Source organism: Mobula birostris, chromosome X (assembly GCF_030028105.1).
Source record: "Mobula birostris isolate sMobBir1 chromosome X, sMobBir1.hap1, whole genome shotgun sequence".
NCBI classification, from domain to species: domain Eukaryota; kingdom Metazoa; phylum Chordata; class Chondrichthyes; order Myliobatiformes; family Myliobatidae; genus Mobula; species Mobula birostris.
Window position 1 is genome coordinate 60,785,267 of NC_092402.1, and position 12,786 is coordinate 60,798,052.

Genomic DNA, 12,786 nt, shown 5'->3' on the forward strand with positions numbered 1-12,786 from the left:
TTTGCTCCTCGCCAAGCCGCAGCAGTAAAAGCCAAGGCCAGGGCTGGACTGGTGAATCCAGCACAGAGGGTGAGTGAAAAGGGCAGAGTGGGCTCACAGAGACGGTGGAAGGCCTCCCTTTAGCTCGCCGTTTGCAGACAGGGTGTCGAGCCACCAGTCTGGGCTGTTAAAATAACTGCAAGTCTATTGATGTGTAAGTGCTGCACCAATTTGACTGAACACGTGGATTGATGAATTATTCTTCTGAATAATCTAAATCTGCGTAAAACTGTCGAGGCACCCAGTGTCCACTCAAGCTGAGAAGCAGCGTAGGGACAAGTCAAAACTAAAGCTCTCTCCGAGAAAAGACCTATCTCAGCAGTGTGTCCTCTGCTGAAACATTGTGAGCTTTATTTTCTGTTTGTTTCCATTTGGCTTCTAAGAACTAAGAACTGATAAGTAGGGAGAATTTTGCTTTGTGAACTTTATGTCCACAAGGACACGGATTGACGTGACCCAGGCCCATTCCTCAAGGTGCTGACATCAGCTTGGCCTGAAAATGAACCCAGATACCGAAGTATAATCTACAGTAGTGATATTTACTGAGAGGCTGCAAACAAGCTAACAGCACTTTCACTGAGCTTTGAACAATACTCCTCTCATTTTGTATTCATTTTTTCAGTTTTGGGCAAAATCCGCATTTATTGCCAGTTCGAAATTGCTCTTGAGAAGGATGCTGTTGAGCTGGCTATGAATGAGTGGCCTACCAGCGCATTTAAAGGTCAACCATATTATTGAGCCTGGAGTCACATATAGGCCAAACTCAGCAACGATGGCAGATTTCCTTCCTGGAGGATATGTGTGACCAATTGGATTTTTTACAATAATCAGGTAGCTTTCATGGTCAGCATTACTGAGACTGGTTTTTTCTCCAAATTCAGATGATTAACTGAATTTCAATAGTACAGCTGCTGAGGTGGAACTTAATCTCAGGTGTCAGGATTAGTTTTTTGTGCGGGAAGGAGGTGAGTAGGTGACGCTGATCTTTCTGCAGCTGAACCTAGTAGTCATTACATCCCTGGCGTCTGTTAGAAGCCGAGCCGTACATACCGTAAGATAGATTGCCTGGCAGAGCGAGAGAGGCTGTTGCTGAAAGCCAGGGGCAGGACATTGCTCTGGTGCAAATCTTCTATAGACCTGCCCCAGGGTTTTGACTTGTCGAGTGCACCATCATCACCATTCTCCACAAGGTCAAAGTCAAACCTAGGTCACAATGGGATAAAAATCTCTTTTGGTCACCCCCATCCACAGTCAGTTAACATGTTTCCCCTTTGAGGACAGAAGCTCCCATCCATCTTCTTCCATTATACCAACAGGAAGAGAATACACATTCATTAAAATGGTTGCTGCTAGAAGTTTAGGTGAGGATCAAGGAGATCGCCAAGGTGGGATTGTCACTTTGGAAGAGTTGTACCTGCTTTTGGACCTTGCTGTCATAACACCAATTCCAGAACACTATTTCTCACCAGTGGTCATGCCCCAAGAATAAAACCCTTAGAACCGTGCCCTGGAAAGATCCAGTTCAAGGCAGATGGGCTTCCTGCAAAATCTACATTGCAGCTCAACTCCGCCTGGTAGTAGAAGCCAATTTCAATGGGACCAAATTTCAGGGGAACAGGAGATATACATCAGGGGATTCACATTCCAGTGCAACCAAAGGCAAATTTGTACCCACTGGCCTTTCCGACGCGCAAAATGTGCCCAAGGGAGCTTCCGCTGTGGAAAAGCATGGAAGTATGGAAAGTTGGTACATCGACAGCAGCAGCTGGATGGTAGAGGGCACTTCGGAAACAATGCGCATTCAAAAGATCCGGTTACTGAAAGCATCGAAGAATGGTGAGAGGCTGCAAAGATGAAATGAAAACAGAGCAGTAAAACAAATGTCATTAGTAGTTAGTAAGCCCTCTGGAAACAAAATCCAAGCAAAGTTACCAATGTAAGCTCACACAAACTTTCTCTTTCTGTGGGCTGTTTGGGAGTGTATCATAAAGTCTGTGGAGGTTGCATAGAAAATTTAATCTCCAGTTCCTGACAAACAAAACATAATGTTCTGATTTAAGATTTACATGAAAGAGCTGTCAATTTTGAGGGATGTATCTCTTGACCTCTGAGTTTTGCTGATAAACCAGTGAGTGTGAAATGTAACCCGAATAAGAATCAACTCGCCTGGATTTGGCAAACCAAAATGTGGGTAGCTCCAAAACCCTTGGTATGTGGCAAGCGTTGACCTGTGTTGTATTTCACACCCAGAGGGTCATTGGTGGGAGGCTTGTTTTATAGAGAAAGGTTTTATTGCTGGAATTGTATCTGCTGGAATTTAGAAAAGTGAGAGGGAACTCGGTTGAAATGTATTAGACCCTTGAGGGGTCTTGATAGTGTCGATGCAGAGAGCACGTTTCCTCTTGTGGGAAAATTTAGAACTAGGGGTCACTGTTAAATATAAGGGGCTGCCCATTTAAGACAGAGATGAAACTTCTTTTTTTCTCTTAGCAGTTTGTGAGTCTTTGGAATTCTCTTCCTCAAAGGGTGATGGAAACAGAGTCTTTGAATATTTGTAATGCACAGGTAGTGAGGTACTTGATAGGGGTGAAAGGTTCCTTAGGGTGAATGGTACTGTAGGGTTAAGTTACAGACAGATCAGCCACGATCTTACCGAATGGCAGATTGATCTCGAGGGGCCAAGTGGCCTAATTGATAGGTTTCCATGTCTGTCACCAAAGTGAGGAAAGTTAACCTGGAAATCTGCTGTGGTGGAAGTCACCAGGGGGAAGCCCAAGATGGATAAACGCCCCAAGGTAGATGTGAGATGCCCAGGTGCACAGAGTGTAGCTGGTGGTTGATGGGAATTAAATCTGTTCACAGGTGGTGAATCCTACATGGTGACAGGATTAGCCTGGCCGGAGATGGATACCACAATTAACACTGCAATTTACATATAAAATACCACAGATGTGCAGAAAAGTAACACTCTCCTTGCTACTGGGCCACCCAAGAGGTAAGAGAGCACATTTCCACACAATTCACTTACCGCAAAAGTATTCAAGGGACTTTAAATTGTTTAGGTTGCCTTAATGAATCCACTCCTAACATCTGTTGTGCCCAACTTCTGGTGTTGAAAGATTTCAAGGACAGCAAAGATAAGAAATGAAAAGCAGAGAATGAAGTCTTTAACAGAACTGAAATTTAAAACATGATGCGTGAAACAACCAAGATGGATAAGTGTGATACCAGATAAATCTCCTCAAGCTACTTACATGACTGCACATTGTGCAAAGGAGAGATAGTCCACCAGGACATTGAGACCTTGGTTTTCATCGTTTAAAAATTCTCTAACCCACCTAGAAAAGAGTAAAATAGAATTAATTAATGCACTGTCATACGCTGATTCTATTCCTTTGATTTGACAGTATTACATGTGGCAGGAGTGAAGAATTATTAATATTTACCAGTGCAATATTACTGCCTCCAACCCACCAGACTTGGGATAAACAGCCTGTGTGGGCTAAGGGCAATCATAGAACTTAGATCAGTACAGCACAGGAGGAGACCATTCAGCCCATGACATCTGTACTGACCATGATGCCAAATTACATTAAAACTACCTAGCTGCACATGGTCAATATCTTTCCATTCCCTACATGCTCATGTTAGCGACTAATAGCCATGGATTTCCCTCTACCACCACCCCAGGCAGCACATTTCAGGTACCTACCACTCTCTGGGTAATAAACTTGCCCAACACATCTCCTTTGAGCTTTCTGACCTCACTTTGAAGCCATCCCTCTCGTACTTGACATTTCACTGGTATTTGACGTTTGGCAGGTCATGGTGTGGTCAGGGACTGACTTGCAATTCCCCCTCCTTTCTTTTATGACTCTCCACTCAACCTGCCTAGTGTGTGGCTTGTGGTCCCCTCTCTCTCCTTTCCTTACCCCCCTGGACACCGAGTGTGACACTAACATTGACACCTCACTCCAAGATCAACTACTTCTACTTCTGCAACATCACTTAACCATTCCTGTCTCTCTCATCTGCTGCTGAAACCTTTCCTCACATCTTTTCTTTTCATTAATCCAACACATTCCTGGCTGCCATCTATCAGTCTATCATCCATAACCTTACATAGCTCCTAAGTCTCAACTTAAATCAAATCTTATTCACATTAACTTACATTTACACAAAAGCTCAATTAAAAAAAAACTCTCATCCACATTTTTGAGTTTCTCCATAGTCTCATCTCTCCATAATTCCAACCTCCTCCAGCTTGAAAACCCCCCAATAGATCTATATACTTCTCTGATTCTGGTCTCTTTAATTTGCCTGGATTTTAGACACTCCACTATTGGGGGCTATGCATTCAGCTGCAAGTCTCCCCTTCCTAAACATATCTGCCTTCTTTGGGATTTTCCCTTAAGCCTATATCAACTGATCTGTTACTCTACACTGCCATCATAAAGAGCATCCTCACATCAGCCATTACTGTCTGGTTTGGTGCAGCATTGCCTCACAACATACAAAAACTACAGCGAACTGTCAGGTCAGCTGAAAAGGACATTGGCTGCAGTCCACCATCACTGCAGGACTTGTATGTGTTCAGGACAAGTCAAGTCAAGTCACTTTTTATTGTCATTTCAACCATAAACTGCTGGTACAGTACACAGTAAAAACGAAACAACGTTCCTCCAGGACTATGGTGCTACACGAAACAACACAAAACTACACTAGACTGAGTGAGACAACACAAGGCTACACTAGACTACGTAAGACAACACAAAAACTACACTAAACTACAGGCCTACACAGGACTACATAAAGTGCACAAAACCGTGCGACAAAGAAGCGGGCAGGAAAAATCATTGTGGACACAACCCACCCAAAAAATTGCCTTTTCCAAAAACTCCCTTCTGGAAAGTGCTATTGGGCTATTAAAACAAAAAAACTTCTCACCATCTTGACAGTTTCTTCCCCCAGAAAGTTAAACTGATCAACCATTCTTGTCAGCCTCCTCCACCCCACCCCCCATCCGCTCTGTCTATTACTCCAGTCACTGCACTGTACTGTAAACACTTCAAACTTCGTTTTATAATGTTGTAAATTCATGCTGGTATTTATGTATGTGTGATTCCATATCCATACTTTAACCTCTAACTTTATTTTTATATGATTCTTTATTCTTTAATAATTGCTGAATGTTGTTTTGTTGCATGTCACTCCCTGACCAACACGTGACAGCAAATTCCTAATACATATAAATGTATGTGGTGAATAAAGTTCTGTTTAAATCCTTAAAGTTGATCCTTATTTCCTTGTGGAGATGGTACAAAGCACATGGAATGCATACTACATTGTTCTTAGACCATAAGACGTAAGAGCAGAATTAGGCCACCTGGCCCAGCAAGTCTGCTCCGCCATTCAATCATGGCTGATCCTTTTTTTTGCTCCTCCTCAACCCCAGTTCCTGGCCTTCTCCCCGTAACCTTTGATGCTGTGTCCAATCAAGAACCTATCAATCTCTGCCTTAAATACACCCAATGACCTGGCCTCCACTGATGCATGTGGCAACAAATTCCACAAATTCACAACCCTTTGGCTGAAGAAATTTCTCCAGATTACTGTTTTGAAAGGGCGCCCTTCTATCCTGAGGCTGTGCCCTCTTGTCCTAGACTCTCCCATCATGGGAAACACCCTTTCCATATCTACTCTATCTAGGCCTTTCAACATTCGAAAGGTTTCAATGAGATCCCCTCTCATCCTTTTGAATTCCAGCGAGTACAGACCCAGAGCCATCAAACATTCCTCATAAGATAACCCTTTCATTCCTTTAATCATCCTTGTGAATCTCCTCTGGACCCTCTCCAATGCCAGCACATCTTTTCTAAGATGAGGGGCCCAAAACTGTTCACAGTACTCAAGGTGAGGCCTCACCAGTGCTTTATAAAGCCTCAGCATCACATCCTTGCTCTTGTATTTTAGACCTCTTGAAATGAATGCTAACATGGCATTTGCCTTCCTCACCACTGTCCAAGTCTTTCTGCATCCTACCTGTTTCCACAACACTATCTGCCCCTCCACCAATCTTCGTATCATCTGCAAACTTGGCAACAAAGCCATCTATTCCATCATCTAAAACATTTATATACAGCATAAAAAGAAACGGTCCCAACACCGACCCCTGCGGAAAACCACTAGTCACTGGCAGCTGACCAAAAAAGGATCCTTTTATTCCCACTCACTGCCTCCTACCAATCAGCCAATGCTCTAACCACGTTAGTAACTTTCCTGTAATATCATGGGCTCTTAACTTGGTAGCAGCCTCATGTGTGGCACCTTGTCAAAGGCCTTCTGAAAGTCCAAATATACAACATCCACCATATCCCCTTTATCTATCCTACTTGCAATCTCCTCAAAGAATTCCAACAGGTTTGTCAGCCAGAATTTCCCCTCAAGGAAACCTTGCTGACTTTGTCCTATCTTGTCCTGTGCCACCAAGTACTCCACAACCTCAACCTTAACAATTGACTCTAACATTCTCCCAACCACTGAGGTCAGGCTAACTGGTCTATAATTTCTTTTCTGCTGCCTTCCTCCTTTCTTAAAGAGTGGAGTAACATTTGCAATTTTCCAGTGGTCTGGCACCATGCCAAAGCCCAATGATTTTTGAAAGATAAGTTCTAATGCCACCACAATCTCTAACGATACGTCTTTCAGAACCCTGGGGTGTAGTTCATCTGGTCCAGGTAACTTATGTACTTTTAGTTCTTTCCGCTTTTTGAGCACCTTCTCTCTTGTAATAGTAACTGCACCCACTTCTCTTCCTGCACACACTATAACATCAGGCATACTGCTAGTGTCTTCCACAGTGAAGACTGATGCAAAATACTCATTTAGTTCAGCAGCCATCTTCTTGTCCCCCATTATTATTTCTCCTGCCTCATTTTCTAGCGGTCCTATATCCATTCTTATTTCCCTTTTATTTTTAACATGCTTGGAAAAGCTTTTACTATCCACTTTGATATTATTTGCTAGCTTGCTTTCATATTTCATCTTTTCCCTTCTTAGGAATTTTTTAGTTGCTTTCTGTAGGTTTTTAAAAACCAACCCAATCCTCTATCTTCCCACTAATTTTTGCTTTGTTGTATGTCCTTTCTTTTGCTTTTACAATAGCCTTGACTTCTCTTGTCAGCCACGGTTGTACTATTTTACTGTCTTTTCCTATGTATGAGGAACTATGTAAGTGAAAAATAGAAAAGGAGATCATTATCAGCTGACATTGTTGCATCATTGGATAAATACCCACAACGCATCTGTCCCAGGGGCAAGAGCCCAACATGAGAATGTGGAGTTACAAAGCATCAGCCATGATCTTTCTGTTTAGGAACGCAGGCTTGAGGGGCCTACTTTTTGTATAACGTTCCTGTGAAACATCTTGGTGGTTTGCTGACATTAAAGACACTATAAAGTTGTTGGTTCATATTCAACCAAATATTTAAAAAAATGGGAATAGGATGAGGAACCAGGATTACTCTGATGTAAACAGGATATTTAAGCAGAAGTAGGAATGGAAGGACAGAGATCTTGGAAGGTCACAATGTTGAAAGAGGGTGAGAGGGCGAGACCACAGAAGAATTTGACAACAAGAGGAAGAATTTGAAAAAAACTGGAGGCATTTAATTTTAACATTTAAAAAAGCCAACTGCTACAAGACAGGCAAGACCTCTCCCAGAAGACACGGCTGGTTCTGGACTGCAAGCAGGAGCTCTTCCAGTACATCCTGCCTCTCCTGAACAATCACAAGTCTGTCCATTTTCATTATCGAGAAGCGGCAATAGACTGTCTGTTCTGATTTGGAGGAAGCAGTTCATTTCCTCCCATCACCCCACCCCCACCGCTCCACCAGCTCACGCTAGCAAAGTGAAGCCCAGGAGCTGTTTTCCACATCTGTGCTGGCGCTGTGCACAGTGCAGTGTGCGGCCATTTAACTTCAGCCTGTTGATTCTGAATGCACCTATTGCCTAAAATAGCTGTGCCTGTAATAGGCAGGAAATGGAGGCCAAACATCAGATAGGATGTGTGCTGCAGGCAAGCCTGTTTTTTGTCATGTATAGATTTGGCATGACTTGGACTCACAGATGTTGCTGCAGCCCATTTTGATTTATTTGTTATAAAGAAGAATTATCCCCTTCTTGGTTGACTGATACTGCCCCTATTTCATCCTGCATCCTTTACCACTAGCTTCTATTTCCATTTGTCATCCCGGCAAATGTGATGCTGCCCCCCATTTAAAAGCATATTATTTCCTTCAGTGATGTATTTTTTTCTAATTTGATTAAGTAAGAATTAAAAGAATTCATACAGTCACCCTAAAATAAACAGCTACTTTGTTGATTGGGTAAATGCTGCATCTGGTGTGGTGACTCTGGCAAACAGACAGGACAGAGTTCCAGTTTAACTGCAGGCCCAAGTTGAGCTCATCCATTTCAGACTTCTAATGTACCGCTGACAGCCTTGACAACTCTGAACTCAGGAAAGGAAGACAGAAACCATCCAGGGTTAGTGACTCCGACAGTCAACCAGCAAATCCCACTGGGAGGTGCTCGTGTGTGGATGACAAGGTGGGGGTTGGGAGAGAGGAACGAGGTGGAAAAGGACCAGGCGACTCTTGTCTGTTTGGATCTTCATAGTAGAATATCTGTTCAGAACAGATCCATGAAGCATGGCCACTCGGATATGGCAGTGGTGGAATTGGATCCAACAGGGACACAACAAATAAAAACAACACAAAATGAATATGCTGCTGCCAGCAGAGTTTCAGGTACTGGACAATTGTCTCCAACCCACAAGGCTCCTCTGACAAAGATGCAAAAGTCGCAAGTGGACCCTTAGGTCAGCCTTCCCTTACTGTAGTCTCCTCAACATGCCTGCTCTCTCTATTAACTTGGCCAGCTTTTGGTCCAGAGAACCAAGCAGGCCTGGGCTATTACCATCTGCCCTGGAAGACTCCCATTACTTCTGTGGGGTCACACCGTCTGCCTTAGTTATCCGACTGGGATCAAGATGGACGATTGAGGGTGCAGGAAAATGCATCTTCTCTGTAAAGGTTGTCAATAAACCCGCAACACAAGGAGGGTGAGGGAGCTCCACCCTCTTCCCTGTCCACTTCCAGGGCTTCCCACTGAAGAGGGTGCAGATCAGGTAGAGAGGAAAGGGAACAGGATGCAGAGCCAAGGTGACAAGACGAGGTCAACTGCGAGTGGGACTAATGTGTGTCCGTTCCGGAACTCACATCCTATATCAACAACATTCCGAATTATTTTTATTTTGGCATCATCTCCTTCAACCCACAAAATCTGTTTATGCTGTGTGCAGCGTTTTCAACAGACCTTCCCAAGCACACTGGATACATGTTTATCTGCAAACAACTCAGCAGAAAAATTCTTAACAAAATGCTACACACTATCACTTGTAAGGAGATACAGAACACTTCCTTGAAGCACACTTTCCCTTTGCACAATTAAAAGCAGAGGATGCAAAAAGTGGAACAAGAAAAACTTTAAGTATAATAGCGAAATATAAAGTTCTAACGAGCAGTAAAGACTGGAGTCCTTTAGAAAACAAAAAAAATAAGTTGAGAGTGAGGGAGGAGGCCAATTAATACATAACCTTAATGTGTGACCTTTCTGCAAATGGGTTCAGTTCACAGGCCACCCTGATGGCAATTAGGCACAATTTGTCAGACTACGCATTGGATTGTTTCCAATTGATTTATTGAGGACTGTGATGTTGTTCTCCGATGCAGATCCCTTTCAAAAAGAAAATCCCTACAACAAGGGCTCAGCATAACCCAGACCCCTGTCCTGGTCTAATTCAGTGCTGACATGCATCCCAGATCCCTGTGGGGTCTTAGTGCACTGATGAGGAGCAGTGATGAGTTGAGCCAAAGACCACAGCCCCTTAGACAGGAACTTGTGTGGGAGCAGTGGTCTAGCCAAATATGAAATGCTTATCATATATATACTTTTTCTTTGAGATATACATCTTAGATCATTTGGGGCTGATGTTCTGCAATGGATAGAAATATAAGATAACATTCCAGTCATGTCCATCCATCAATGCTGATATGTGGGTTGAACAGTGGGGTTATATGAAGCTTCACAGAAATGCAGTAAAGCACAGAGTACAGCATAGCGCTCTCTCAGAAGATCAAGGGGGATAAAATTGGATGCAGGCAAAAAAAACAGGTGCATGGAAAATGATGCACAATTAAATCCGTCAGTCTTGAGCTTTGCTCCCTCACAAGCTCAGCAAGGAGTGCAGATACCCGGATGTGGAGGCGGAGTTAAGATGGCACTAAATGGCGATCCCTTTGCTTGCATCTTTGGAAACAGCTCTATTTCCATCCTTAACATCTTTATTTTTCCCTTCCAGGGTTCTTTTGAAGACCATGACCTGGAGTTACACGCTGACTTCAGTTCTTTGCGGGAATGGGACCCGTTCTTGCGGTTTCAGGACTGGCGGTTGTTCGGCACGCCAAGGGTTCGGCCTGAGAGTCTCGATCATGTTTGGAAGCCTAAGCTCTCAGGGCTCTGGAGACAGGCAGATCGAGGGCCAACGTCACAGCAGGAGACCCATGTGTCATCGGGGAGTCTAGAAAATCTTTCGCTGTGGGCCCGAAGACCCGAGATCTTTGCGGTCTTCAGGCACAGAGCTTGTAAGAAGTGATGAAACGGACTTTTAAAATCGTAAACTAGTTTGTTGTTGTTATGTCTCCCTGCTCGCTGTGAAAATGGGGGACACCTATCTCTCCCTTATTAGGGAGAGAGAGAACCTGTGGTTTGTTGAATGCCGGATGAAATGCGATAGTCTTCGGGGTAACTGCAAGTCTGTGTCTTTGCTCACGCTGTGCTGGGTGGCGGTGCCGATGCTTGCTTTTTTTTGCCGGTGGGGGGAGAGGGGATTGTTGCTCACTGCTTCTTACGCACGGGAGGGGGGAGCTGGTGGGGGATTTTGGGGTTCTCACATTTAACTGTCATTCATTCTTTGGGGCACTTCTCTGTTTTCGTGGCTGTTTGTGAAGAAAAAGTATTTCAGGATGTATATTGTATACATTTCTCTGACATTAAATTGGACCTTTGAACCCTTGAGATTTGTCAGTGTTGAGCCCAAGTTGAAACCAAAGAAGGAATTGCATTGGAGATGGTGAAAGTGAGTGCACAACCTGGGACAGAGGCTTTGACTGAGGAAGTACCCACGTACCCTGTCCTACTCTAATCGGGGATTGAGGAGTTCTCGTGGCAGAAACTCTACAGGGCAGAAGGAAGTGACTGGCCATGGAGTCAATGCCAGGACTCAAGCTACGAGGATTTGGATGCAAAGTCAATAACCTTACAGGAGTGTTAAAATCAGTCAGTGCATCTTCAATTTTATTTTTATATAATTCTTTATAATTGTTGAATGTTATTGTTTTTGCTACATGTCGTGCCAACACACCATAGCACACTTCTAATACATGTAAATGTACATGTCGAATAAAATTGATTCTTGATCCTTAAAAAATGCCAGCCCCCACCAACTGCTTAACTCGTTGCATATACAACTCCGAGCATTTTGTCCTGTTATGCAAGCTGTCTCACTCTCCCAACTAAATAAACAAAAAACAATAACCCTACAACTGATCCTTAAGGAATGCCACTATTCACCTTGTAAACAACCATTCACCATGGCCTCTGTTGTCTTTTACTGAGTCAACCTATTGCAGAAGCTTTGGAATGAAAAGAAGCACCCCAGCTGCAGGTACACCATTCCTGTAGATGTCATATCATCATTGCCGTCATCATCATCATCATCCACTCGTTAAGTTCAAGCAAAAGCCCTTGGAAATCAATTAGCAAATTACATTTATTAATCAGTGCCATCTTTAAGTAGCTCTGGGTGAGTTGGGTGAGCAGACCTGACCTGGTGAAAACATTCTGAGAAGGGCAAGAAAATTCAGCACGGCCCCATTGACGGTCACCAAGTTTTAGAAAGCATCCTATCCAGATGTATCACAGCTTGGTAAGGGAACTACTCTGTCGGTGACTGCGAGAAACTGCAGAGAGTTGTGATCAGAGCTCAGTACATCACAAAGCCAAGCCTCTGGTGGATGGGCTCTGTCTATAGTTATTGGCTGCTTCCGGAAAGCAGCCAGCATAATGAAAGATTCCTCTCCTCCCACCCAGGACGTTCTCTCTTCTCACCCTCCCATTGGGCAGAAGATACCAAAACTTGAAATCACGTATCCCCAGGCTCAAGGACAGCTTCTGTCCTGGTGTTATAAGAAAAGACCTCGCTAATTTTTATAGATGCACCATAGAAAGCATTTTTCTAGGGTGCATCACAACCTGGTATGGAAGTTGTCCTGTCCAAGACCGAAAGAAGCTGCAGAAGATGGTGAACACGGCGCAGCACATCACACAAACTAATCTTCCATCCTTGGACTCACTTTACATCGCACGCTGTCGGAGCAGTGCTGCCAGGATAATCAAGGACACGACCCACCCAGCCAACACACTTTTTGTCCTTCTTCCCTCCGGGAGAAGGTTCAGGAGCTTGAAGACTCGTACGACCAGATTTGGGAACAGCTTCTTTCCAACTGTGATAAGACTGCTGAACGGATCCTGACCCGGATCTGGGCCGTCCCTCCAAATATCCGGACCTGCCTCTCATTTTTTTTTTTTTTACACTACCTTACTTTCCGTTTTTCTATTTTCT

General features: G+C 43.7%; 1 protein-coding gene across 5 annotated transcripts in view; it reads right to left on the minus strand.

The window, feature by feature from the left end:
- Nucleotides 1-12,786, minus strand: part of LOC140191921 (formin-like protein 3) — a 182,009-nt gene that overhangs the window by 75,679 nt on the left and 93,544 nt on the right. For 4 of the 5 annotated variants that reach the window (XR_011883960.1, XM_072249787.1, XM_072249786.1 and 1 more), the window contains 2 exons: nt 3,294-3,377; nt 1,090-1,242 (listed from right to left, as the gene is read on the minus strand). Coding sequence is in view for 4 of the 5 variants with exons in the window: in XM_072249787.1 (XP_072105888.1) it covers nt 1,090-1,242; nt 3,294-3,377 (237 nt within the window). In the remaining variant the exon portion in view is untranslated. The remainder of the gene's footprint in view (nt 1-1,089; nt 1,243-3,293; nt 3,378-12,786) is intronic. The other variant, XM_072249788.1, reaches the window with a different exon arrangement.